A 25,765-nucleotide genomic window follows, 5' to 3' on the forward strand; every position below is an offset into this window, starting at 1 on the left:
TTTTGTCTTTTGGTTTTGTTAATATGACTGTAATCAGAATCTAAGAACATTCTTCCAGATATCCCTTGACCTGCTGAAACAACAGTATGTTTTAACTGTTACTGGGCGTTGTCAGTCCTTTGTGTTGATCATGCAGATTCTCACTGTCTGTGTGGAGGTGATTCAGTTGAGATCTTGGCAAAAAATTAGCTTCCTGCACGTGAAATCATATGTGCAATTTGTACCTAAATAGTATCTAAATGAACTTACTGTTGAATTGTAATTTCAGTATAACTTTATGCCTACTATATGGTGGGCACGCTAAAATTACAAGAAGCCCTGCTTTAGTAATAAAACAGAGAGCAGTCTGATCCTGATTCCTCTTGCTTTATGCCCTGTTGAGAAAAAATAGGAATAAATGGGCATCTAAAAAGAGTTCCCAAGAGGTGGTTTGGAGAACAAGGGCATACACTGTGTATGTATTTGCAGACAAGGAGAGAGCATTCATGTTAAAGAGTATGGTTTCAAAATAGCATCCCTCCTGGTGTTGTGAACCTTGTATCCTTAGAAGCTAAACTCTTTTTTCTAGTTTAGCTAAAACTGCCTCAGAGTTCACAAGGCCTTGCTTTCAGGGACAGGTACTATATTTTCAGCTCTTCTTACAGTCTCTTGTTGTAGCAAAAGAAACCAGAGTGAATTGCTACTATAAATTAGTTTCTCCTACAAAATCAATTGCTATGAAGTATAATTTTATTCTGTTTATTTCCTTGTCCAGATTATGTTTGGACAGATGCCCTGCTTAGTCTACTCAAACATTAAAAACTAATAAAAAATATTAAATTATGCATTAGGAACTGGCAATTAATTAAGCAGATGCCAGTGATGGTGTTTGAGGCAAGCTAGAGTAAAATACTGGTAACAGAAGGGAGACTGCCAGTTGTAGGTATTTTATTTTTCAAAACCTGAACAAATAAATGAAAGTACCTAAGGAAGAAACGTTATTAAGAAGTTGGCCATGGTACTACAGAGAGTTTGGGAGTATTCTGTGATGTCTAACTGAAGGATGTATGTGCATAAACTGAGGTTCTGTACAATTACTTTTTGCAGGCCCAGTGATGTGCAGGACAGATTTCCTGTTTGCCTGAAGTTAAATCTGAGCTGACCTGTCACTACAAATGGACAGTTTTTCAAAGATGAGGCTTGGTGAAGCAGCTTCTTGGTATCTCAACAATGGAAGGCCAACTTCGTGGTAATGTGGACATTTCTGTGAAAAAGCCTGCAGAAACAAGCCCTCTGTCCTTCATTGCTTTGCTGAAGGTTCACCGAGAGCTTCTGGTCAGTAGGATCCGAAACACGCAGTGCTTGATTGATAACTTGATTAAGAATGACTACTTCTCCACTGAAGATGCAGAGATTGTTGTCCAGTTTCCTACTCAACCAGATAAGGTATAATTGATTTTTCTCTAGCCAGTGAAGCTTTTGGTTACTTTCAGTTTATCACCAGATTTTAAGGGTTCATCTGACATTTTTACATCTAGTGTGTTTTCTAATCTTTGTTGTTTTTGAGTTTTCCCACCCTGTTCTTCCTGGATGAGTATCTCCAGCACATCCCTTTCCAGCTCAGCTGGCACTGCTGGTTATGCCCGTTGGCAGCTGTAGGAATTTAGCAGGGTGATAATTGCTGTTCTGTCCCTCCCAGCTGTAGCTTTGTCCTCTGATAAAGACGTGGCCACATGGTTGTTAGAGTATAGCAAGGAAAATCTGCTTTAGGATGCTGTGGGATAGATCATCCTGCTGTAGGAGAGACAGAAATAAAATGTTGTTTTAGAAGTTAATGATTGTTTGTTGTCTGTGTGAACACCTTCCTTTCTATTTAAAGACCTATGTACCTTGTAAATGTTTCTGTGGAAAATTGATGTATCCGGGCATATTTGGGGTTTTAATTCATCTTTGGACATCAGTAGCAAGAATTATTTTCCTTCATTAGGAGAAAATTACCGTTTACACAGTTGGTCTTTGCATGGTAGCTTGAAACAGCTGAGGAGATTGTTTCCCAGACCAACCAATCAGGCAGCTTCAGAGCCCTGCCACAGTTAGGGGCAGGCAAACCATAAAAAATTCAAAGACCTTGGACTTCACCAACAGTGCAGATTTTCATAAAATAATCATTCTTGCTGGCATATTGAAATGGTAACACAGTGCTCACACTGTGTGTAGGGTCAAAGCTGAATAAATGCACACTGTATGATTATCTCAATTTCTTATTGTTCAGCATAATATGCATGGTTGTATGCAAAGCTGAGGGGGAGGCCATGCATCAGGAGTCTAAGCAGAGACAGAGAGCAGGTCACAGTAGTGTAAGTGAAGTGGACTCTGTGGGAGCTTCTCTGGAAGGCATAAAACTGCTTTTTAGAGCATACAAGTTGTCAGAAAGTGTTCCATGCTTTGCTGTGCTGCATGTACATCACCCTGATTTAAGCTCACAAGAGACCACAGTCTCTGGAAACCCTTTGTCTGGTTTAGAACTGCATTCTTCATTCATTTCTAGCAAGGGGATCCTGACATTCAAAATGTGCCTCCAGATGACTTCTCTGTCTTGCAGAGGGTTTTGTACTAGGACTGCCTTGTACTGGTGCACAGAGATCACCCTCTGCCTTGCCCGTGGAGGTGACACTTTGTGCTGAGCTGCTCCAGCCACTGCCTGGTAGCCATTGGTTTTGGTAATAACTGCAGGCAGAGGGGCCATTGTACAGAGGGAGCCTGGAGAATTGAGTTGCTGTGTTGGAAGGAAAAGTTGTAGGGTTTTGGCTCAGCGTTAAGATCCAGGGAGGGATTCAGCCTATCCTGCTCTGAACCTGGCTGGATCCTGAGGTAAATCCAAATGTGACTAGAGTATTTACAAAACAGAGGGTGAATTCAGGGCACTGAGAAACCATCTCTATTTTCATTTTAAACAGCACAGGGTTTAAAATACCCTGTGTAGTCAAGCTGAGGAAATCCTTTGGTTTCCCCATTGAGGACTGGCATTTATCCATTTTGTTTCTGGTTAGTGTGATTGAGCTACAAGTTCAGACCTTAACTTGCAGAACCAACTCTCTCACAGCACTCAAACACAAATGGCACTTGGGTTTTGTGGTGGCTCCAATTCAGAGCTGGATTTTGATTTCACCTTTCTGAAGCACTAGTTTTGATTCTGGACCCCTGGTCCAGCCCAGAAAGGATCCTAAAGCAGCTGACAGGTATTATTGTGATAAAAATGCTGTGTATCAATGATCCTTCCTGTGGTGTTTCTTCAGGTTCGCAAAATTCTAGACTTGGTTCAAAGCAAGGGAGAAGAAGTTTCGGAATATTTCGTCTATGTCCTGCAGAAAGTCACTGATGCTTACTATGAGCTTCAGCCTTGGCTGGATGAAATAGGGTACAAGCCTTCAGAGAATATTTGTAGTAAACCTGTGGTAAATACAGATCCAGGTAAGGCCATGCATCTCTATCCCTTCCCTTAGAAGTGCCCTGCTATGTAGGAAGCTCCAACCAAGTGACAGGAGAGTAAAAGTTTAGGCAGGCACAGCCAGGGAAAATTAAAAGGCAAAATTAATTAGCCAAATTATAAGGCACACTGTATAACACAAGGGTGATTTTGATAAATTACATCCTGTTTTGTTAAACTTGGGCTCTTTCTGCATTTGGTTGTAGGTATGTAACACAATGGCAGAACCACCTTGTGCCAGCTGTAGTATTTTCTAGGCCTCTACTACAATTTATTAGCAACATTGTGATGTTTTGGCCATGGACTAGACAATATTTCATGATGAGGACAGTCAAGCAATGAGGCAGGTTGCCCAGGGAGGCTGTGCAGTCTCCATGGGGGTTTTCAAGATCCAATTAGACAAAGCCCTGAGTAACCTCATCTGATGTCAGAAATTATCCCGTTCTCAGCAGGGGGTAGGACTAGACCTTCTGAAGTCCCTTCCAACCAGAATTATTGTCATCCTAAATTATGATTTTTAGCAACCCTAAAAATCAGACTTTAAGTATGCAGAAATTATTTCCTCTAGAGAAGTTTTTCCATACTACCTAAATATAAGAATTACTTTGTCCTCATCTGAAGCAAAGTTTCTGTTGAAAACCACAGGCCAACGTTGTGCAATAACTGAGATTCTCTTGTGGGGTTTTTGTCATCTTAAAAAAATCTTTGAGATGCCTGGTACTAGGTTTCTAAAATGCATGGCTTCTATTTGCAATAATATGAATGGCTAAAGAAGTTAGGAAAGAATAGCCACCTACCTGATACAACTGCAATTAGTATATAAGTACAGTGAAATCAGTGACCAACAACTCCAACAAGCCTTTGCAGAGAGTTAAGCAGCCTTTGACAAAAGATCAGGGGTTTGGCTTTGAGTCTCAGCTGCAGGATAGTAATCCCTTAAACCAATGCAGCATCACTACTGGCTTTCAGGAAGTGGTGGCTCACATGTGACCTTTCTTTAGCACCTGAATTTCCCAAGTGGGTGATGATGGCAGCGCAAATAGAATTAATCTGCCAAAGAACCCTTTCCACATTAGAATTACTTTTGTTTATAATCCCCTCTGAGTTCCCAAAGAGGTGGGTCAGTGTATACATAGGTTTTTAAATAATAGTCTCTTTAATAATAGTCCACTGTCTTTTTAGTTAGCAGGTATTGCCAGAAACTCAGACATGAACTGGGACAGGACTCCAAGTTTTTTATGCTGTACGCTCAGAAGGAGGAGATGCTGCTTGAAGAAATCTACTCCAACAGTATTATGGAGCTGGTCAGTTTTACCAATGAGAGTCTTGGCCAGGTGGGACAATTAGAAGCCCTTTTTGATGATGCAGTTGGGCTAATTAATGAAGATGGAGAGACTGTTTATGTCTACGGTGATGCAGGAATTGGAAAGTCCATCTTGCTGCAAAAGATACAAAGCCTTTGGGCCAGGAAGGAGTTGGACATAGGGGCCAAGTTTTTCTTCTGTTTTCGGTGTAGGATGTTTAGCTGCTTCAAGGAAGATGAAGCCATATGTTTGAAAGACCTGCTCTTCAAATATAATTGCTACCCAGACCAGGACCCCGCAGAAGTGTTCCATCACATCTTGCAGTTCCCTCATACAGTTCTTTTCACTTTTGATGGCTTTGATGAGATCTATTCCAGCTTTGATCTCAGCAGCGTACCTGAGGTATGCTCACCCAATGAACCCATCCACCCCCTGGCACTGCTCGTAAGCCTTCTCAGAGGAAAGCTTCTTAAGGGATCCAAGAAAATTCTTACTGCCAGGACAGGAACTGAGATCCAAAAAAACATCATTAGGAAGAAGGTGTTGCTCCGTGGTTTCTCCAGGAATAACCTGAAGGAATACACAGCTATGTTTTTCAAAGATGAGCAGCGACGAGCACTGGTGTCAAACCAGTTGGAAGCTAACCCAAATCTCTGCAGTTTGTGTTCAGTGCCTTTATTTTGCTGGATTATCTTTAAATGCTTTGAGCACTTCCACTCCAGCCAGTGGTTTGATGGCCACGAGCTCCCAGACAGTTCTGTTACATTAACAGATGTATTTCTGCTCATGATTGAAGTACACCTGAACCGAGCAGTGAAAACAAGTTTGCTGAAGGGCAATATCAGGAGCCAAGCAGAGATGTTCAAGTCAAGAAAGGAAAGTCTTCTAGCTTTGGGTAAAATGGCATACAAAGGGATGGAGAACTCTTCCTTTATCTTTGAGCAGGAGGAAGTCTCATCGGCAAATATCTCTGAAGAAGATTTGCAATTGGGCTTTCTCAGGACAGTTAAAGGTTACAGTGGCTGTGACAGTCAGGCCACTTATGAGTTCTTGCACTTAACCCTTCAGTCTTTTTTCACAGCTTTATTTTTGGTTATGGAGGAGAAGGTAGGTACCAAGGAGTTACTTGAGTTTTTCAGTGAATGTTCTTCCATGGAGACTGCCCAGCCTACTTGCCTTCGTATCCCCTGGCTGAAGAAACAACTAGCAGGGGAGGATCCTTTCCAAAATAAAGAACACTTTAATTTTACCAACATGTTTCTTTGTGGCCTGCTTTCTGGACCCAGGCAGAAGCTCTTCAGACATTTAGTTTCACCTGCGGTCATTAAGAGGAAGAGAAAAACACTCATCACATACCTTGGGGAGAGCATGAAATCCCGCCTGAAAGGCTACACTCGATCCAGGCTGAAAAGCTACAACCAGGTGCAGGTGCAGCCCAACTTTGTGTGGATGCTGAGGTGCCTGTACGAGACGCAGAGTGAGAAGGTGGGGAGGATGGCAGCCCGCCGCATGCACGCCAACTACATCAAGCTGGCCTACTGCAACGCCTGCTCTGCCGACTGCAGCGCCATTTCCTTCCTTCTGCACCACTTCCGAAAGCGCCTGGCTCTGGATCTGGACAACAACAACATCAATGACTATGGAATTAAGCAGCTGCAACCTTGTTTCAGCAAGCTTGCAGTCATCAGGTAGGGGTCTCTGTATGTAAGCAGGTTGTTATGTATTCTTCGTTTATTCCACAAACCGGTGGGCTGAAGGAATTGATCTCGCAAGTGGAAAAAGAGGAGGATCAGTGCTGCTGCAAATTAATGTTTCAGATCTTCTGAAATCTTTGTTCATTTAGACATAGGAGCAGAGATAAGCTGTGGATTTGGAAACCAAAATGGAAAGGGTGGAAAGAAGTTCTTAGAAGCACAGACTGTTTAAACCAGTACATTTAGTTAGCTCCATCTCAAATTGTTTTGTCTCAGAAGAGAATTTTTATGAGAGAAGGTGCTTAAAGGAAAAAGGAAACAAAACAATCTTCCATTATCTGAAGATTGCCTGAGGCCATCTCTGCCCTTGATCATAAGGGGTAAGGGAGGACCTCCTAATCACAATAACCCTTGATCAGAAGCTCTGAATTTCTTGCTTTTGCATCTTGTCCAAATGTCTGGCTTTCGTAGGACAAAAACTATCATATACATCCATGAATGAATGTAGTTGATGCCTTCAGATGTGGTGTTTCCCCTGAGGTGTTGTGAAGGGAGGACATGGCTTTGTGTGAACAGGGAGAACTAACTCCACCTCTGACATCACAGGCCAGATTGTTTCACCTCCAGCCATTTGAGGTTGTACCATGTAGATATATCTTATTTGTCCAAACATTTAGGTGCAGTAAATCAGGATCTCTTTAAAAGCTCCTTCAGCCCCATGAGAATATTTTTTAACACCTGGATTTATTCTTCCTGTTTGGCTGTGCCTTGCCTTGTTTTCCTCTAGGAATAAATCAAAGCCAGTGACTCCTGTTTTTTTCCCCAGTAATTTGCAAATTGACTGACCTCCCAGGAGAAAGCAATAAGGAAACTCCTGGGGAAAATGCATAAGTATGTAAGACAAAACAAAGAAGCAAAGGCCAGCCTTTCATTCTTCATGCCTATCATGTGATCGTGCCATACACAGTGTGATCCTAACACCAAAACAGTCTTTTAGGTTGCCCTTTTAGGATCCCTTTATGGATCTTCAGATGTTGGAACTTTTATTTCTAATGAGCAATTTCTGCAGGTCAGGAAATGTTGTTTCCAAGAGCTTAACTATCCCTTTCAAAGAAGCAGGCTGCTGTCCTGATCTGTAGAAATTGGCTGATTTCTCCTGTGTGCTGCTGCATTCCAAAGGGACCAGGTTGCTAATTAGCAAAGCTAGGGTGGCTGTTGGTGATAAGGGACTCTCAGCAGGAAATCCTCAGGTACTGAGTTTGTGTGCAAACTAAATGTGGTCAAAATGTTTTCGTAGGGACAGCTTTACCCAGAAAATGTGCTTGATGGCAACTGGAGTGCTTCATTGAACCTGTCCATAAGGTGAAAAAGCTTGAGAAGTTTCCAAAAAAACCCCCCAAAACAACAACAACAACAAATACCCCACCCCAAACAACTGTGAGACGAAGCATTTTTGTTCTGTGAATGACTGATATTGATTTGCTTCGTGTCTGGCTGGGGCAATAAAATTAGAAACATCTAGCACACCCATGGGAGCGCAGTTCTGTTTTCTGGCCAGGGCTTTTCACAACCTTTATTTGGTGAAGCCTGAATGTGTTGTGACTTTCAAGATGCCTGGCTTTCACTATGTACTCAGAGAAAATTGCAAGATTAGTAGTTTGGACAGCTTGCTTTTGCTACGGTGTTAAGCAGACTTTCTTCCTGGAATCACAGTAAGCACAGAAGGAGGGTGAGATGTTTATCTGGAGTCTGACTTCCTACATTTTATTGTTCTCAGTTTTGTGGACAGCTTCCAGAGCATTACCTAGGAGATCTGGGGCTTTCTGATTTTTATCAGTTTTGGAGTGAGCCACATGAATGTGAGCTCACATTTCCCTTAACAGCTTTTAATATGTGGCATAAGGACCTGTAAGAATATCAGAGGAAAATGCATAGGCCTCCAGACATTTGTTAACTCACAGGTGATGAACGTTTCTAGTATGTATTGATTCAGACTTTTCATTCCCTTCTTTCCAGGCTGAGTGTAAATCAGGTCACAGATCACGGCGTGAAGATCTTGTATGAAGAACTCTCCAAGTACCAAATTGTGTCTTTCTTGGGGTATGTAGCCAGCTGGGAGCAAAACACTGAGCAGTGATACTGGAAAATAAAACTCTAAAGCTGTCAGCACTGACACAGCAGAGGTGGGGTGGAAAGTACTGTTTCAGCAAAGCAGCTTTTTGTGTCAGAAATGATTCTGTGACAGTTCACTGGGACAAGGACCACAGCTTCCTCTCCCTCACACTCCCTCACAGCCTCCTGCTGGCATCAAAGCCTTCTGTGGCACAGTGTGCACCACCAATTAACCTGCTTGCTAATTTTTATACTGAAAGCCTTCTGCTGTGGAAGGGATAGACTGCAAGCAAGAGAGCATGTGTAGTTATAGCCTGCTGTTTTCTCCACTGTAAACTGATTTATTTCAACTATGCAAAACAGATACAGCTTGGTAGAGACTGCTGTCAGCAACATGCAGTTTCCAGTGTCATGTTCATGATACCAATTTCTTTCAAGGGCTTAATTAGTTCTTAATGAAGCTGAAGCTGGAAGGCACGTTAGCTCTGACTTCCTGCTCTTGGTTAAGTAGCTACATAAAAATGACTTTTTGAAAGGTAAACATGAATACCAAGAATAGCTTTTTTCCTCCAGTGCCCTAATGTAAGTACAACTGCTCAGGTATCTGCTCTTCAGTAATATTTGCAAGGGGATTTTATGACTTTTAAAAGACCAAAAGTACATTATGGTGTTTTGTCTTTTGACTTATCTTCTGGCAATATTATTTCTGTACTAGCACAGGAATAAAGGGAAACTTTGTTTGCTTGTGGAGACCATTTATTTAAAAAATATATGTAAATATTCATGATTTGCAGTCTGGTCTCCTTATATTTTATATCTAGCCCATCACAATATGAATTATATATCAAAATAGAAACACAAGCAACTGTGAATATGTACAAAGCTGCACAGAAAAGATAGATGCTATGTGTGCATCATAAAACATTCAGGTTGTAAATATTTAACAGCAGTAATAACCTATTTTTACCAATGTGATTTTTCTTTAAGCTTATACAACAACCAAATCACTGATGTTGGAGCCAAATATGTTGCAAAATTAATTGAAGAGTGTTCAAGCCTGGAATATGTTAAGTATGTTGGATTTTTTTTCCTTTCTACACTATCCTAATTAAGCAGCTTGAAAGGAGAGGAAGAGTAGAAAAAAAGAAAAAATTGTATTTGAAATAAAATATCATTTAGGTTGTTGTTGTATATTTGCTTTGCAGTAGTCTAGCAGTGGATGGCAGCAGGTGAAACTCTTGAATCCATAGTCTTTTCTGGAATACTGTAGTGAGTTAAAGGAGTGCATGAAACTTGTTCTTTACCTAAATCCAATCTGAGCACCTGAGCGAGGCTTAAGCTGTGCATGGACCTTGCTGCTGCTTCCAGCAGGCAAATTCCCTTGGATTCAGTACCAAGCTTTTTAGTGTCTGACCTTTTATGGGCCACTGGGGTTGGGCTGTGCTGGTGTCATACCTCAACTCTGGAATTCCCCAAATTCACCTGGTGACTTGTTCCCTTTAATTCCTGGAACTTCCCCAGATAAGAGTGTCTGGCCATGCACATTGGTTGGACATAAAGGTAGATCATTAACCAATGGTTTAATTGTGACCATAGCAGAAACCAGAGGTAACTGCAGCAATGTCAGCTTTGGGAGGGAATGTAGGAACAGGCAGCCAGGGAATCCTGGGTTCTAGTCCTTGTTCTACCACTGTCTTGGTCTGAAACCCCACTCTGGCCATATCCTTCCTACTTGAAATTTTTGCAGAATTTTGAAACCCAGGAGCACTTAGTTTTTTCAGCGCTTTGACAGTGCTTTGCTTATTTAATGTAGCTTTCACAAAAAAAAAAAACTGTTGAAGGATGGTTGCATTCAGGCTACATAGTAACCCTAGAGGTTATTTTGAGATAGAGTGCACATTCATGTGCCCAAAGTCAGCCAAACAAGACAGTTTTATGTAAATGTAGTGGCTTGGGGCTGGGGGGGAGGGTTGGGGGTTTGGTCCGTTCTTTAAATTAATCTATAGCAATTATCTCTCCCTTGAACTCCAGCCATTTGATATCCATGTAGGCCAAAAATAGAAGAGGCCTTGTGTAAAATGCCAGCCTGGGACTGACTGCTGCACTGACCTGTGCCACTGCCTAGAGCCTGTGCTTACAACAGAAAGACTTGAAATTATTGCAGTCTGTGCCTATCAGCTGCAGTCTGCTCTGGAAACACACAGTCAAGAAATATTCTGTTCCCTGTGGCATCGTGAAACATGCTGCATGTAATTCATGAGCTCTGTAGCAATTGCTGATTGTATGAATTATATTAAAAAGAAGGCCAGGGTCCTTGCCCTGAGGATCAGTTCCTAAAGCTCATTTCTATCATAATGAGCACCAAACCCAAGACTCTACTGCAGTACTTCTGATTTAGAGGGCTGACATGCAAAACATGCAAAAGACAACATAAAATTATGTCTTTTAGTCAAAGGTCAAGTGCCTGAGTATTTTTTCACTCTGGGTTAATCTTTGATAACTGCAGGTAACCTGCAGAGTTAATTAGCCTTAAGCACTTGTGTGGCTTTCTGAGCTGGTGTTCTGATAGCTGCACAGTTGTAAGTGATGCACCTCATCAATTTCTGTACTTTGTGCAGAATAGGAGCAAACAAAATAACGAGCGAAGGAGGGAAGTGCCTTGCCCAGGCCATCCAGAAGAGCAAGACAATGTTTGAAATTGGGTAAGTTCAGTGCTAAAGAGCAGAAGTTAGGGCTTGGTCTTGGCCAGGCACCTGTAAATCCCTTAGGATTCCTTTTTCTCATGCTTGCCTTCTCTCCTCCTTCTATTCTTTCCCTCCTCAACAACAGCATTAGAACAAACAAGTGTAGAGGCATAGCCACATTTTTCATGGAAGAAAATGCTGCTTTATTGTTCTTCAGTTCACTCAATGTTGGCTTGGATTTTGGCATCTGTTTTTTTCTTTTTCACTGTTCTGACGGAATCTTAAAGGAGAAACAAACAAACAAGAGGACAGTATATAGAGCTAGCCACTTCCTTTATGGCAGCACAACTTCTTTAGAGATACTTGGTTATTTTTAAGTCTGTGTGGTTTTATGACAGTTGGCACTGCATCTAGTTATTGAGTGTCATTGTTACACCTGTCAAACCTTCTGCATCACATGCTGATAAAGTTGTGAGCTGGGACAATAAAAGGGTATTCACATCGTCCTTTTCCCTTAGGCTGTCCCTAATTGCAAGGTGCTATTACTGGAGAGAGCTCTGCATGTACTCCAAACCTTTAGTTCCTGCCCTTTTTCTCAGGAAAGATGCTAGGTTTGATTTATTTTATTTATTTTTTCCTCTTCTGGCAAATCCCAGTTTCTCTCTTCACTCTACAGGAGAACACATTTCTTAAAATTTAGTACTTGAATACATGGAATTAAAACCTCTGCTTGGCCATTGTGAAAATCACAGTAGCTGTGAGACATAGAAACTGGATGTGTACAATCAGATTTTTGGCCTTTAATTTTGTTGTTCTACAACATTTCACAAATACAGTGAGCAACCTGCACACTTCCATATAGCTGGGTCTGCTGTGCTGTACTTGCTGTAATTTCAGTGAAGGACTCCTATTTTCTCCTGTGCAGGAAATGATTACTCCAAATGGACTTAGGTAGCTTGAACAGAAATGTTGAAATAGCAAACTGCACTGGCTCTGGAGGACAAGGAAATTCTGGGGAACTTACTGGAAGTCCATATGTTTAGATACCACAGAGCTCAATTGATTTTAAAAGAGCTGCCAACTAATTACCCATAAGCTGAGTGTGGCTCTGAGTCATCAAGCCAGGATCCCTGTAAAAAACCCAACAACACAGACCTCAGCAGAGGTGTGTTTCAAACCTTTTAATACAGAGTGAATTTTCAAAGTGGTTACTCTGCATGGAAGGGATTTGACCAGGTACTCCTAGTTTCTGATCAAATCTCTCCAGCTTGTACCATGTTACCTTCTCTTCCATGATAACCCTTTGTGTAATCAAGGATGGTTTTGCCTTTGGAAATACTATTTCTTACCAGTGTGCAGCAAGGTGATCCCTAAAGATTCCTGCCGCACAGGCTGTCTCCTAGAGCTGCCTCTGTGCTGTGGCCTGAGGGTGCTGGTGAGTCAGCAGAGGTTACTGGTGCCATGTGCAGGCAGTGGAACACACCTGCCTCACTGGGGAGGGTACCTGCCAGGTTCCCCACGAGCCTGAAAGGCTGGGAAGTAACCAGGAAGGAGGGGAGGGGAGAGAAACAGGGAGAATGCATTGCTGAGAGTCAATAGGGCAGCACAACTGATACCTCATGTTCTCCTCTCTTCACTAGGATGTGGGGTAATCAAGTTGGAGATGAAGGAGCAAAGGCATTTGCAGAGGCCCTGAGGAACCACCCGAGGTTAACAAACGTGAGGTAAAACATCAGCAGAGCCAGGCAGCTTGGTGCAGTGCTGCCTTTTCCATCCTGCTGTGAAGCAATGACACTCTTCCCACCAAGGGTTGGCTTGGAATGCCATCAGGTATTGCAGCCTTTGCTGTGCAGCCAAGAGGTCCCTGGTGCAAGCAAGAGGCCAGACTCTGTCAAAAAGCCCTGTGCAGCTTTTAGGCAAGTTAAAAATACCACATGTCTGGCATCCTTTCCTCTGTGTGCACCTCCTGCCCTCATGCTGCACAGAGGTCTGGCATTTGTGAAGGCACATGGTCAGTGGATGCCATTTTGATCTGGGAGCATTAGCATTAGGAGGAGGCACCAGCTGTCACAGAATTGGGTTCCCAGTGAGCTCAGTATTAACAGCATCTATTGAAAAAGTGCAGCAGCTCTTACCAAAGCGCTTTGTAGGCCATAATATGAGGGGCTGGGACATTCTTACATTTGGGCTCATCCTGTGCTCCAGTGGAGCTACACCACCACACATTCAGTGCTAGTGATATGTCGTCCTCACTGGAGTTCAGGGATGGATCTCAAACCAGCCTTCTGGAAGCCATAACACAGGTGAGGTGGGAAGCACAGCAGAAACCAGCGTGTTAAACAGCCCATTCCCTGCTAAACTTTCAAATGCTGGCTGGGGATTTAAAGATTTAAAGATGTTTTGGAGTCCCTCCACACAGGTGGAGCACTGGGTTCATGGTGACCCTTTATGTTTGTCTCCCAGTTCCACTGGCCTCCAGGGTGAGGGGAGCAGTTTCCCCACAAGGTGGCACATGGCACTAGTTTCTTCAGAAATACTTTGGGAGTTTGGGCATCTCTGGAGAGTTTATTGCTGCCACTTCAGATCCAGGAATTTCAGAGCTGGTGCCTTGTCCTCTTTTCTGCAAGCGGGTAGTCAAGCTTAAAAATTAAAAGCTGAACAGGTGCAGTGACCTAGATATATTTAAACTTAAAAGCCATCTGAAATAGCCATCTTCCCATAATTGCACAATCCTTCCAGACGCATCAGACTTGAAATTAAACATTTTGAACTTGAATCAGAGCTCAGGGATTCTCAGATGAGAGCAAATATGCTGATGAATGTATTTGCAGAAATAAAGAGGAGTAACTGTGTTCTCTCGAGCTTGGGTTTGCTGGCATTTGTGCAAGGTGAATCCTCTGCTCTGCAGTGTACTTGCTCGTGGCTAATCTTGCTCCATGATTAGCATTCATAGTAAGCACCTGTGGTAGCTTTATGTGAAGACCAAGGGAAGATAATCCCTACTACATCATTACTTTATTTGCCATTTTTAAGCCCAGGCATGATGGACTGAGAATATCCAGTTTAAGATGAAGCTAGGAGGGGCTCATGCCAATACATACTTGTGTTATTGCTCTACTGGGTTCCCCCTTCTACAGTTTTTGAGGCCTTGCATTATTTTAAGGGGGGAGATGCTTTCTGAACTCCTAAAGCCCAGAACATAACTTTGACTGGATGATTTTGCCAATGTCTCTTCAAAGAATGAAGGGCAGACTAAGGAATGTTTGTGGTTTGTAATGGAAAGCATTTACAAGCTCATCTCTCCATACACAAAGAAGGTGTTGTATGTAGAAGAATGAAGTATTTGGATGCCTGAAGGACTTAAAAGGACAAAGTTTCCACTTTGTACAGGGATGACAAACACATGTGAAAACCTGTGTGCTGCTAAGCACAACTCTTTGTCCTTGTTAAGAGCCTCAACTCTCAAAATTACTGAGTGCAACTCTGCTGTCAGTCCCAAGAGCACAACTCACTGACAGCAAACCTCGTGGACTGTTTGATAGACCTCACTCAGGCTGCAGACTGTGAACTACTCTCACTTGTAAAAGTTGTAAGTGGTTTGTGAAGTATGTGAGCCTTTAAAACACACAAATGGTGAGCTGTACATCTGGAAAGCAGATCATCCAGGATATTCCCTGGTATTTGCAGTGGGAGAGCCAAGTGGTTCTGCTTCTTAGACATTTGTATCTTTACTTCACAGTCTTGCATTCAATGGCATCACAACAGAGGGAGGCAAGAGTATTGCTGAAGCCATGCAGCACAACAACTCCGTGAGGATATTCTGGTAATTGACAGTGTGGTCTCTTTCTCCCTTGCTTCCTTTTCCAGAGCAAAATGCTGGTTTATGTCCTCCAATCCCATTGCCCTTCCTACTCTCCCTGCTCCTTCTCCCTGCCCTCATCCCCTCTGCTTTCCCTAGCAGCAAGCTATAAGGTATCCCTTTGGAAGAGTGTGGGCATGAGTAATGGATCAGCAGCATGTGTCCTTTGGGATACATTCCAGTGACTAGTGTCATGCCTCACTCTGCTCCCTCCATCTTGCTTTCCCCACCTTCTCTCCTTTCCATCATATGAAGTCAAGTTCTCTGTCCTCAGTTTTTGCACCTCTTCAGTGTTGTCTGTACCTTTTCCCACCACACCTCATTCACCTTTTAGACACTAAAGCATCATGAGAAAGTATCACTAGAGCATTGCTCAGAGAAATAAAGATCTGATACTCTTGTCTCTTTTACCTCCAGGGCTTCTCTTCAATATCTCTTTGTGTCCAGCCTTTACAAATTGCTCAGGGCAGGAACAGCACATCCCCCTTTGGCTGTCTAAAGCTAAGTCACAGAAAGCTGCAGAAAAGGGGGCTGAAAAATAATGTCAACATCCTAAGTGGACGTTTTCTCTCCCACTTAGGTTGACTAAAAACGAGCTGGATGATGAGGCAGCGATGAGTTTTGCAGAGATGCTGAAGGTCAACAAGAAACTGGTGCATTTATGGTGAGTTACATTCCACAGTGGCACAGGCTCTTTGGCAGTCACTACATTAAAGCTTCACCTTCCAAGTCTATGTAGGTCACAGTAACAGCTTCTGTGCATGGTCTGGATGCAGCTGACTGCTTGTAGACAGTTCTAACGGGAAGTTAATAAAGCTGCTGTCTAGCATTTGGAACCTGCTTCCATACAGGGAAAAGTTCAAGCTGTTTCTGGTAACTTTCAAACTAATGATTGATTTAGTCTCTCATTAGGGGAACAGTACTGGCCTCAAAATCAAAAGTTTCAAAAAAACAAAAACCCAAACCCCCAAGCAGACAGCTAGAATAGAATAAGGTTATTACAATTCTTTCTGTTTATTATCATGCTATGAAAGTAACTCTTCAACCAAGAACCTAGGTGACAGACAGATACATGTCACATTTGCCTGATGCTTGCTTTTCAAGCTAGCAATACACTGATGCATGACACTCATCTCCAAGGCATCAATCCCCAGGAAACCAGGGATTATTTCTAGCAATCACAGTAAGAGTTCTTACACTTCTAAGAAAACACAGCATTGGCTTTTCTAATCCAGAGGTTGCCAATAGATGGGGTTGGGCAGATGGGAGCTGTAAAAAAAAAATAGCCATCCATTCATCTCAAGTGATCAAGGGAACACCAGACATGGAGTCCCTTTGTATGCTTTACAAAGACTTGGCTGACCACACTCCAGCACACTCCCTGTATTATTCCAGCCCCTTAGGAAGCATGCTGGCTGTCATGGGTGCCAAGTACTCACAGCCTCTTTAGAAAGCAGCAGAAGCTATGGTGCCCATCACCCTGAAAATGAAAAGACAGTGGGGGAAGTGCTTGATTTCTGTGTGCACAGCTGCAGATATAATTCACTGAGCAGTTTGGGTTGAATTCATAATAAAACTTACCCCAGCCAAAGCAGGCATAGTAATTGAGATGAATGTCTTTGTCATGGCTCAGTGTTGTCCAAGGGTGTCTGCCAGTGGACAAATTGATATCCTGCTTTGTTGATTGCACCAGTGGATACCTCCAGAAGTGGTAACCTATATAGATAGTTGAACTTGAGGCTGAATTAAAGTCTTTCTCCAGTAGCAGAAAGACTGTACTGGATCCCTTTGCATTTTGATTCCAAGTGCAGAAACTCCTTTAATGGGAATGCCTCCTTCCCTCCCTCCCTCCCTCAGAGATTGTTCAATACACTCCAATTTTCAACCTCATCCTGAATCCCGAGGGATTCATGCAACCAGTCACATGGAATAGTACAGCTGTGGGGCTCACCATGGTAGACTGAAAGGTGAGTACTGAATTAAGCTAGGCTGATGAGTATTTTTATACTCATGCAGATGAGTGGCCTTTGTTCATCTTTAGCTAATGGGATGGTCTACAGTGGTTGATAAGAGTTACCTACTGTTTCATCAGTTTCACTGCTTGAGGATCTTAGGTATGTTCTTTTTCCTTTCCTAAGCTCAGATGAGACATAATTTATAGCTGGTAAGTTGGCTTCACTGGGACTTGCACCTGCTCATACCAGAGTCAGAATCAGTGCTTTATTTTTCGAAGATCTTGTTGGTCTGATAAACAAGACTGGAATATTTGGCAGCTTCTGGATCATAACTGCTAAAACACTAGGCCTACACAGGGTACTCAGAATTTTCTGTACATCACTTAAAAATATCTCACAGTCTTCTTAGTAAGAAAGCAGAGCTGAGAAGTTTGTCTGTCTCAGTCTAAATACCACAATCTCATACCACTAGTGAACATAGCAGAAATTTGTCAGCTGTGTAATTAAAATTGCTCAGAATCTCCAGAATGGAACCACATGCAAGATTAAAAGGAAAAGATTAATACTCTGAGCTCTGTTTCTGAAAGTGAATTTGACCAATACTGTGTACCATTCTCACAGATAAAATCACAGTCATTTTCTTGTGGCAGACAGCTTTGCTCCTTAATGTCAAGCTGAGCACAGGTTGTGCATGTGCTGCAAATTAGTTTGCATGTTAGATTGACATGAAATGCTTTTTTTTTCAGGCTTATCCAGAATCAAATTACAGCCAAAGGGGTGAAGTGCCTCAGCGAAGCTCTCAAGGACAACACGACTATTCAAGAAATCTGGTAAATGTCCCTTTCTCAAAGGGTCACTTTGTAAACTTCCTTTCCCTTTAAAACCCTACTGGCCTTACTACTTCCCAGCCTAAAAAATTCAGAGCAAGTTTATGTGAGGCAGGGGTTGTAGTTCCAGCTGTGGATTTCAGACATGTAAAAAGCCACTGCCATTGAAACATTTCCTTGTGTGTTATGAATGTCAGGCAGTTTTCTTGGTTCACATCTGTCTGTACCACTGATTTGCAGAATCAGGGCTTGAATTTATAGACCTAGCTTTGCTTGTTGTTTATATTTTTTAACTTCTGAACATGTCCATGCTTTTCAGGACCTAAATGCCAAATAAGCAGGAGATGATTACCTTTAATGAGCATTACTAGTCTGGTTCACAGCATTTGTGCTTGGATTTTTTTGGGCGGTGCTCCAAACATACTGAAAGTGCTAAGCTACAAGAAGATTAACTTTTTGTAGGATTTGTTTGTTGTAGATTAGGTGGGCATCACATAGTCACACGTGTACATTTAAGGCAGAAAGCCAAATACCACATTCCTTCCCTCACCTCAGGGAGCTCAGGAGTCAATAGAACTGAGCTGGTTTTAGCACTGCTGTTTTATTATTGAACATGAAATTTATTTTTAAATATATGTATTTGTTTTAGTGAAAGGACACTGAATTCTTGCTTAGAAAGACAATGACTCACTGTCTGACTAGTGTGTTCCCTGGAGATGTGGAAGAGGTACTTTTTCCAAAAGCCACTGTCAGCTTTCGTCTACAGAAGAGGCATCAACTTCCCCTCAGATCATTCTGAATCTTCGGACTGAAATCTGTCTTTTGGTTCTGGCCTGAATGTTCAGAGGCATTCATTAACCCAAGTAATTTCATAAATCTGCATGGTTTAATGGATTTCAACATTTCAAGAGCAGCACTTAACCAGGCTGCTCATTTTCAGGGGTATAAGTATCAATGTAGATTATCTTTATGTAGCCAGAATTGAAAATTTTGCCATCAGTCATTTCACATTAATAATGCTTGAGTACTTCACAGAATTTTCTTACCATGTTGTCATGGAAGACACAAAATGCTCTGGAGACTTTAAATATCTTTAAACCAGCCCACTGCACAGTAAGAACCTTTGTTAACTCTGTGCTGCTTGCTAAAATGCAAACAGCTGGTTTCCAATGCCAAGTTCAGTTACTGGAGTTCAGGTGTGTGTTCAGGTTTTATTTCTGAGGGAGGAGCCTTGATCCTTGGATGTGCAGTGGGAACAGCAGTGCTGGATCCAGCCTAGCACCCATTCCCAGTTGAGAAGCATGCAGCCCACGTGACATTTCAAACCTCTGCACCAAAGATGATGCACACAGATGATGGGAAATGGTCACTACCTTACTTTCACTCACATGCCTTTTGTTGTACTCCTCCAGCTTGAATGGGAACCTGATAAGCCAAGAAGAGGCCAAAGCTTTTGAAAATGAAGAGCGGATCATTTGCTTTTGAATGAGGATTTTCCCATTTTGCCAAGTTGGTGTTAACAAAGGCTACTCCTACACTTGGACTGCAGAGTTTATAAAGGCATCAGTCTACAGTGCTCGTGGCAGGAGAGAGATACACAATAAGCTGCCTTTTTATGAACACACTGCACTCCCTCAGCTCCATCCCTTGCCCTGCCAGTTATTTTTAATCCTTTTGGTGAGTGGGAAGCTGTCTGGGTAAATAATTAATGTTTGTTTGGTGCTTTGAAGATGAAATGCAAAGTGTTAACAGACTAAATCCACTGGCAGGTGTATCCATTTTGATAACTGAGTTTAGATCTATTCTGTACAGTGATGTAAATAATCTGTTAACTTATTTATATTCATAAATAAAGACATACAAGTATGCATATACAAGAAAGGGTGCAAGATGCACAAACTCCACCAGCTCTGAGAATTACCTGCCTCAGAACTGAAACTGAATATATACACAGCTTTACCAGAAACAGTATCTATAGTAGTTGCTTGGTGTTTTGAACATTAATTCCTTCTTCCTGCCTAGAAATTAGGTCCCTCTTTCTCCACTGACTACAGGCAGCATCACAGACACTACTTTTTTTTGTTGTTGGGATTTTTTGGATGGGTAGGAACGGATGCATCAGGCTCAGATTATTTTCAGTAATCTTTTTGTCCCATATCAAAGCCAGTCCATTTTCTTTCATGCAACCAGAAGCCCTTGCTGCCATCACATTTTTTTATGGTAAAGCCATAACACGGGCAGTAAACCACTTCTGCTTCACATTTCCAGAGGGCTGCATAGAAACAGCTGCCTCCTGTTTCCACAGTGTTTGTTCTGGGGAGGGGGTCTGGAGATAAATGTGAACAATTAATTAGCAGGCTGTTCATTGCCTTGGCTCCTGGCCTAGGCTCCGTGCTGGTGGCACTACACCAATGTCACGTTGCCCAGCATCAGTGGGGAGAAAGGACGATTGAAAATCAACTGCGTCAAGTAGAAATCCCTTCTCCCAGCAACAGGCAAGCACACAGGAGGATTGAGATTGGCCTGGAAAGCTTTTAGTCTGTGCTTGAATCAGTGGACACAGCAAGGCAAGGGGCAGTAGTAATAACAAGGACCAGCCAGAAAACATTATCCTCCCCCAAATGATTATTGCTTAGCGAGTGTAACTTTAAAGGCTTTAAAAGAAATCAGTTAGCAAAGGAGTGGGATATTTGATTATTTTTTGTGGGAGCTTTATAAACTCAAACTCTACCCCACAGTGTAGGGGGTAGAGTTTGAGTTTATAAACCTAAAATGGAAAAGTGGGAGCCATTTTTCTTCCTTCTCCCATGTTACCATTCCCCACCCCCTGCCCCCAAACTTTGAGAAACAATTCTCCAGTTGCTGACAAACCCACAAAACCTTGGCAGGTTGGAAGAAGAATCTCCAGTTAAAATCCCAGACCAACGAACCCTCACCTCCTCATCTCCCAAATCTGCCCCATGAAGCAAAGAAAGTGCTTGCTTTGTAGGTCAGAGCTTCTCCCTTTCCTATATGGTAGCAAACCTTTCCTAGCCCTCAATTCTGTCTACACCCTTCAGCTCCCTAACACATTTTCAAATACTCTCTGGGCTTCTCACAAAACCTGCAGTTATAAAGGATAAAAAGGGAAGAAAACCAACTTAGTTATTTTTCAGTGGCTTTTCCTCTGTGCCTGTGGTATCAACACGGATTTTTCCCAGAGAGACAGATGAGGTTTTTCAACCATGCCAGAGGGAACTCAGCTAACTTGAATGATTTCTGCACCTGAGCCATTTGTTTACTGAAGCAAAAGGGCACACAGTTACAGATGAGCTGGATTTCAATTGCTAAAACATCTGCCAAAGAAAAGCCTTTAAAGACTTCTCAGTGACTTTAACAAATCAGAGACTCATGCACCTTGTCAGAGTGTGTTTTGCCAGCCTGCTCTGATGGAAGGGAGAAGATACTGGTGGCAAGGAAGGGCTTCACCAGAGGTGTAATTTGCCTATGTTTGAGGAAGTGTGCTCCTACTTTGCTCTAATCACAGAATTATTTGCTCATTTACTAGGTAGAAAATATGTTTAAAACTACAGTTCCTGTCCTTGTTTCACTAATTGACTAAAATAGCATCCCTCAAACTTTCCAGTGCAGTCACATCGGCCCCTTTTTTGGGCTAGAGCAGCCTTTGGCATTGTTTGTAGTGACAAGCTCAGCCCTGTTGCAAATCTTGTTCCATACCTGGCTGTTACAAGCTGGGCATCCAGGGGGTGTTTTCAGGGACAGCAGCATTTACAGGGCTGCAGCAGCAGCTAAATGCAGCCTCAGGATAAGTGTGGCAGGATCAAGCCCAGCTCCATGTAGGACAGAGTTTGGCACTGAAACAAGATTACAGTGCCAGAGACAGCGCAAGTCACAGCCACTCCTTCCAGAGGTGATTTTGGGCAGCAAACATTTGTTTGGACTGGACTGAAGATCTGAGCACAGCTCACTCTGGGTTTAACAAAACCAAGGAGTTTCATAGCATCCCGCTCCCAGCTCCCCCAGAGCAGGGGGTCTGCTTCACAGGGCACATCCCAGCTCTGGGAGCCATGCAGGGCAAACTGGTTGCTGCTCTGGGAGCAGCAGGACATCCCTTGTTTATCTGCACAGCATTTCTGGCTGAGGCTCTTCCTAGTCTTACCAACCTGTTTGTAAGGGGCACTGGAGCAACACTTGTGCAGCTTGCAAGGAGAGCCTTGTTTACTCAGAGACAACTGTAACTTTTTTCAGACTTGTTTGTAATTTGCTGAAGCCTACTCTGTACACTGTGTCGTGTTTTTCCACTCGTCCGCTGTGATAATAAACAGCTTTTTAAAGAACAAGCTGCCTGCAAGTGCTCGGGCTTTGCTGAAGCCCTGCGGAGCAGACACTTGGCTGCATCAAGATGGGACAGTGACACCCCAACTAATTCTGGCTGCAGACAAGAGAGAGGAGCTGCCACAGCTGGAGGAGGCCTTTCACAGCTGCCATTGCCCATGAGGGGCCCTTCCAGCAGCAGGTGCCAGTCCATTTAGGGGCAGCATGGGAAAGCACAGTGGTGCCTCAGGGATGTGCTGCAGCCGTGCTGCACCCTGGAGTCCTCCTGCCCCACTGACTGCAGGAGCTCTTCTCATTTCCACCTCCTGCTGCTGGGGGCAAGGCTTGCTGACTGGAGGTGTCACCACTTGTATTGGGCTGGTGCAAGCTGTGTGTGTTTACTGGTGCCAGGTGATGCTGCAGCCCTCAAGGAAGCCGTGCTGTGACACAGTGCAGTCCTGCTCCAGTTGAACACTGCCAGGTCCTCAGGACAGGGTGTTTGTCTGAGCCTGGTGGTGTGGCTCACTGTTGTCACACGTGTCTCCAGGTGCCAGGCCTCAGTTTATGACTTGCAGGGTGGTGCAAGGCCATGCAGCCTTTGCTCTTCAACCACAGCCAGGGCAGGATCCCAGTCCCACTGTTCCGTGCCAAGGGAGTGGTATTGATGCCCAAAATACGGCAAGACACCTGTTGCTGTTGACCTCATTTCAGAGAGATGAGACACACTCTTCTCAGGAGTGAAAAAAGGTTTATTTTTGACATCCCTTTGTGTAAAGCTTTATAAACCTTTCTGTGTCTATCTCCAGTTGGTCAGTAACAAGCTGTTACCCCATGGCAATTGGTCAGTCTTGGACAAGGTGTCTACGTGCAAGAAAGGGTTGTTTGTGAGACACTGTTGTCATTCTTAAAGCTGAGATGGTTGGGATTGTTGAAACAGATGCAGGAAAATAGACCTAATCTGTAGATTCTTTTGCAGGGAAACAAGTTATTTTTTGCTGTTGCAGGCTTCTGTTTTCATGAAGAGATGTTGGCTTTCTCAGGGCTGTGTCAGGCCAAGTCAGGATCCAGTCTGCAAGGCCTTATACACGCACACCTGCTGTTTGCCACCACAGATACCCATGCCTGCTTTTCTGGAGCTTCATTCTGCTCCCTTACCCTGTGTGAGCAGACAAAACCAGGAGCCCACTGCAGAGCTGTACAAATGGCTGCAATCAGGCTGCATCAGAGCCAGGTGAACAGCAGCAAGGGATGGGTTTGCCCCGAGGAAGGAGAGGTCACTGCAGAAACTACTCTGTTTTCAACTGATGGAATGAGTAATTTCAAGCTGCAGCTGTACACAAATGTCTCAACTGCTGCTTTAGTAGGTAGAAACAGAACAGCAGGATTGTTCTAGATGAAAATGGAGGCCAGGCTAGGAACTGCCAGCTGCACTCAGGGATTCCAAATATACTCACAGGAGGAGGTTTCTCCTTGCTTGCTGGAGGCTCTCAGTTGCTCTGTGGGATAGGTCAGCCTTCTGAAAACACAGCAGAGCTACTGGGGCGAGTCCTTCCTCACTTGCCAGAGTGGGAAGAAAAGGTGAGAGGATGCAGGGAGTGTCACAAGTGCTGGGGGAGTCCCTCTTCAATCCTGGGAAATTGCTGATAGAATCCCCTGTGAATCTCCACAGGGCTGAGGTCAGCCAGTATTCATTCTCCACACCCAGAAGTAAATGAGAGCTGCAGAGTTTGAAATAGCTGCCCTCAGGTACACAGGGGGGTGTGAAAACAGGGATGATGCTTCAGAGAAAACAGCAGCTTCAGCTTCAGGAGCATCAAGGCATGAGAGGTCACAGCAGGTGGGTTAAGGGATAAAAACTGGCCTTAGCCAGGGGCAAAAACTACAGTCATTGCTTTATTCTGGGAAAGCAGGAAATGTCCTGTGCCTGTTGCAGGCAGGGAGCCTCTGGGTGATGCACTGGAAAACAGCAGGCTTTGGGCAGTGCTGATGCCACCTCACCCACTCGAGGTCAGCACCTGCAGGGCTCAAGCAGCCCTTTAGGGTGGCAATACATAAATCCTGCCACACACAGGGGGGCTCCCCGCAGCCCCATTGTGCAGTGCTGGTCTGAGAGAGGTGCCACGCTTGCCCATGCCAGCCCCACGCAGGCAGCTGGCTCGGGAGGTGGCGGCTGGTGACACGGCTGAGGGGACACTTCCATCGCTGCACAAGTGTCCGCCTTGCTCCTGTGGGGCAGGGAGCCAGAGCTCCAGCTGCAGCAAACCCCTTCAAAGAACTAAATTATGCCCAGCCTCTCCTGTCTGGGGATTCCCCTTGTACACTGAAGGCAGAGACTTAATTAGCTGCTAAAGCCTCGCAAGCCGGGAGAGTTGGACCTCACGGACTGGAGCAAATGAAGCCGTCAAGCTTCCATGCTCCCATTACCTGCCAGACGCTTTAATCCTGACTTTAGCAGATGTTAATCCCGTCCCGGGTGACTTGTGAGGAGGAAGGCTGCTCCCTTGAGGAGTCACCCGGGTCCGCAAGGGAAGGGAGCGGCCCCGCGGTGCTCACGGCCCTCAGCGACAGGGCCCGATGGGCTCGGGGAGAGGCCTGGCAGCTTCCTCTTCTCCTGTTTGAAGCCGGTTTACAGAAACAGCTAGGAGCGAAGGGAGGGGGGAGGTTTTGTTAAAATGTAAACGCGTGTTCAAACAAAGCAATCTGTAAACAGGAAGAAAGGAAAGTAGGGCAGGAGCTCGACACAAAGCATGACTCCGAAGACAAGGGGCCAAATGCGGAGGCACAGAGCACCTGCCATTTCCAGCGGGCTCGGCTGGGCCCGCTTCCCTGCACCTCAGATCTGCCTCCTCTGAGCTCCTGCCTTTACGAGGAGTGAGTCATCTTGCGTCAGCTGAGGATGGGCTTTATGCAATTATTTATTTATGTCAAACCCTCCTCCCTGCCACCATGCATCCCTGATCTCATCCCCCTCAGAAAACAGATGCTTTATTACATGAGGGCTGGAAAACTCCATCTCACTTGGCTTTTGCTGAGGCTCCTTGTTTCCCAGTGGCTGGCTAGCAAGGAGACAGCAGGAATGAGCTGCGCAGCACCTCAAGGGCAGTGTGCTCTCCTTGCTTTGCTTTTTGGACACCAGCATCCCTGTCCCTGCAGGGTGGGATGGAGCAGGGAGCCTCCTCTAGTGAACAAACATGCTGAGGGATGTTTGCAGACACCAGCAGGCTCCAGCCTACACTCCCCCCAGGCACAGACATTGCTCAGGTGTCATAGCCTCAGAAGGAGAATGAGACCTTACAGAACAAGGCACTAAAACACCAGGGGAGGAATTTCCCTGTTTAGCTCCTGCTGCTGCAGGAGACTCTTCCCACCTTCCCACTCTCTTTGCTACCAGGTGTGTGTTGTTCCCCTCTTTCTGCTAAAAACAACACAGCATCCTGAAGTGGACATAGACCACTGGCTGTACCAAACAACAGTGTGTGGTGGCAGGGCCAGACACACACACAGGTGTACAACATCACTATCTATTGCTGACAATTCCCAGGAACACCCT

At 44.0% G+C, this 25,765-nt stretch overlaps 1 protein-coding gene across 1 annotated transcript; it reads left to right on the forward strand.

The window, feature by feature from the left end:
* The first annotated feature begins 1,164 nt into the window (after window positions 1-1,164).
* On the forward strand, window positions 1,165-20,486 carry NOD1 (nucleotide binding oligomerization domain containing 1). Its single transcript, XM_058811598.1, has 11 exons — window positions 1,165-1,425; window positions 3,276-3,450; window positions 4,649-6,458; window positions 8,481-8,564; window positions 9,564-9,647; window positions 11,195-11,278; window positions 12,901-12,984; window positions 15,000-15,083; window positions 15,700-15,783; window positions 17,821-17,904; window positions 19,314-20,486. The coding sequence occupies exons 1-11, from the start codon at window positions 1,210-1,212 to the stop codon at window positions 19,384-19,386; spliced, it is 2,862 nt and encodes a 953-aa protein (XP_058667581.1). The 5' UTR covers window positions 1,165-1,209; the 3' UTR covers window positions 19,387-20,486.
* Window positions 20,487-25,765: the final 5,279 nt, after the last annotated feature.

Source organism: Ammospiza caudacuta, chromosome 1, assembly GCF_027887145.1.
Source record: "Ammospiza caudacuta isolate bAmmCau1 chromosome 1, bAmmCau1.pri, whole genome shotgun sequence".
In the NCBI taxonomy this organism is placed as follows: domain Eukaryota; kingdom Metazoa; phylum Chordata; class Aves; order Passeriformes; family Passerellidae; genus Ammospiza; species Ammospiza caudacuta.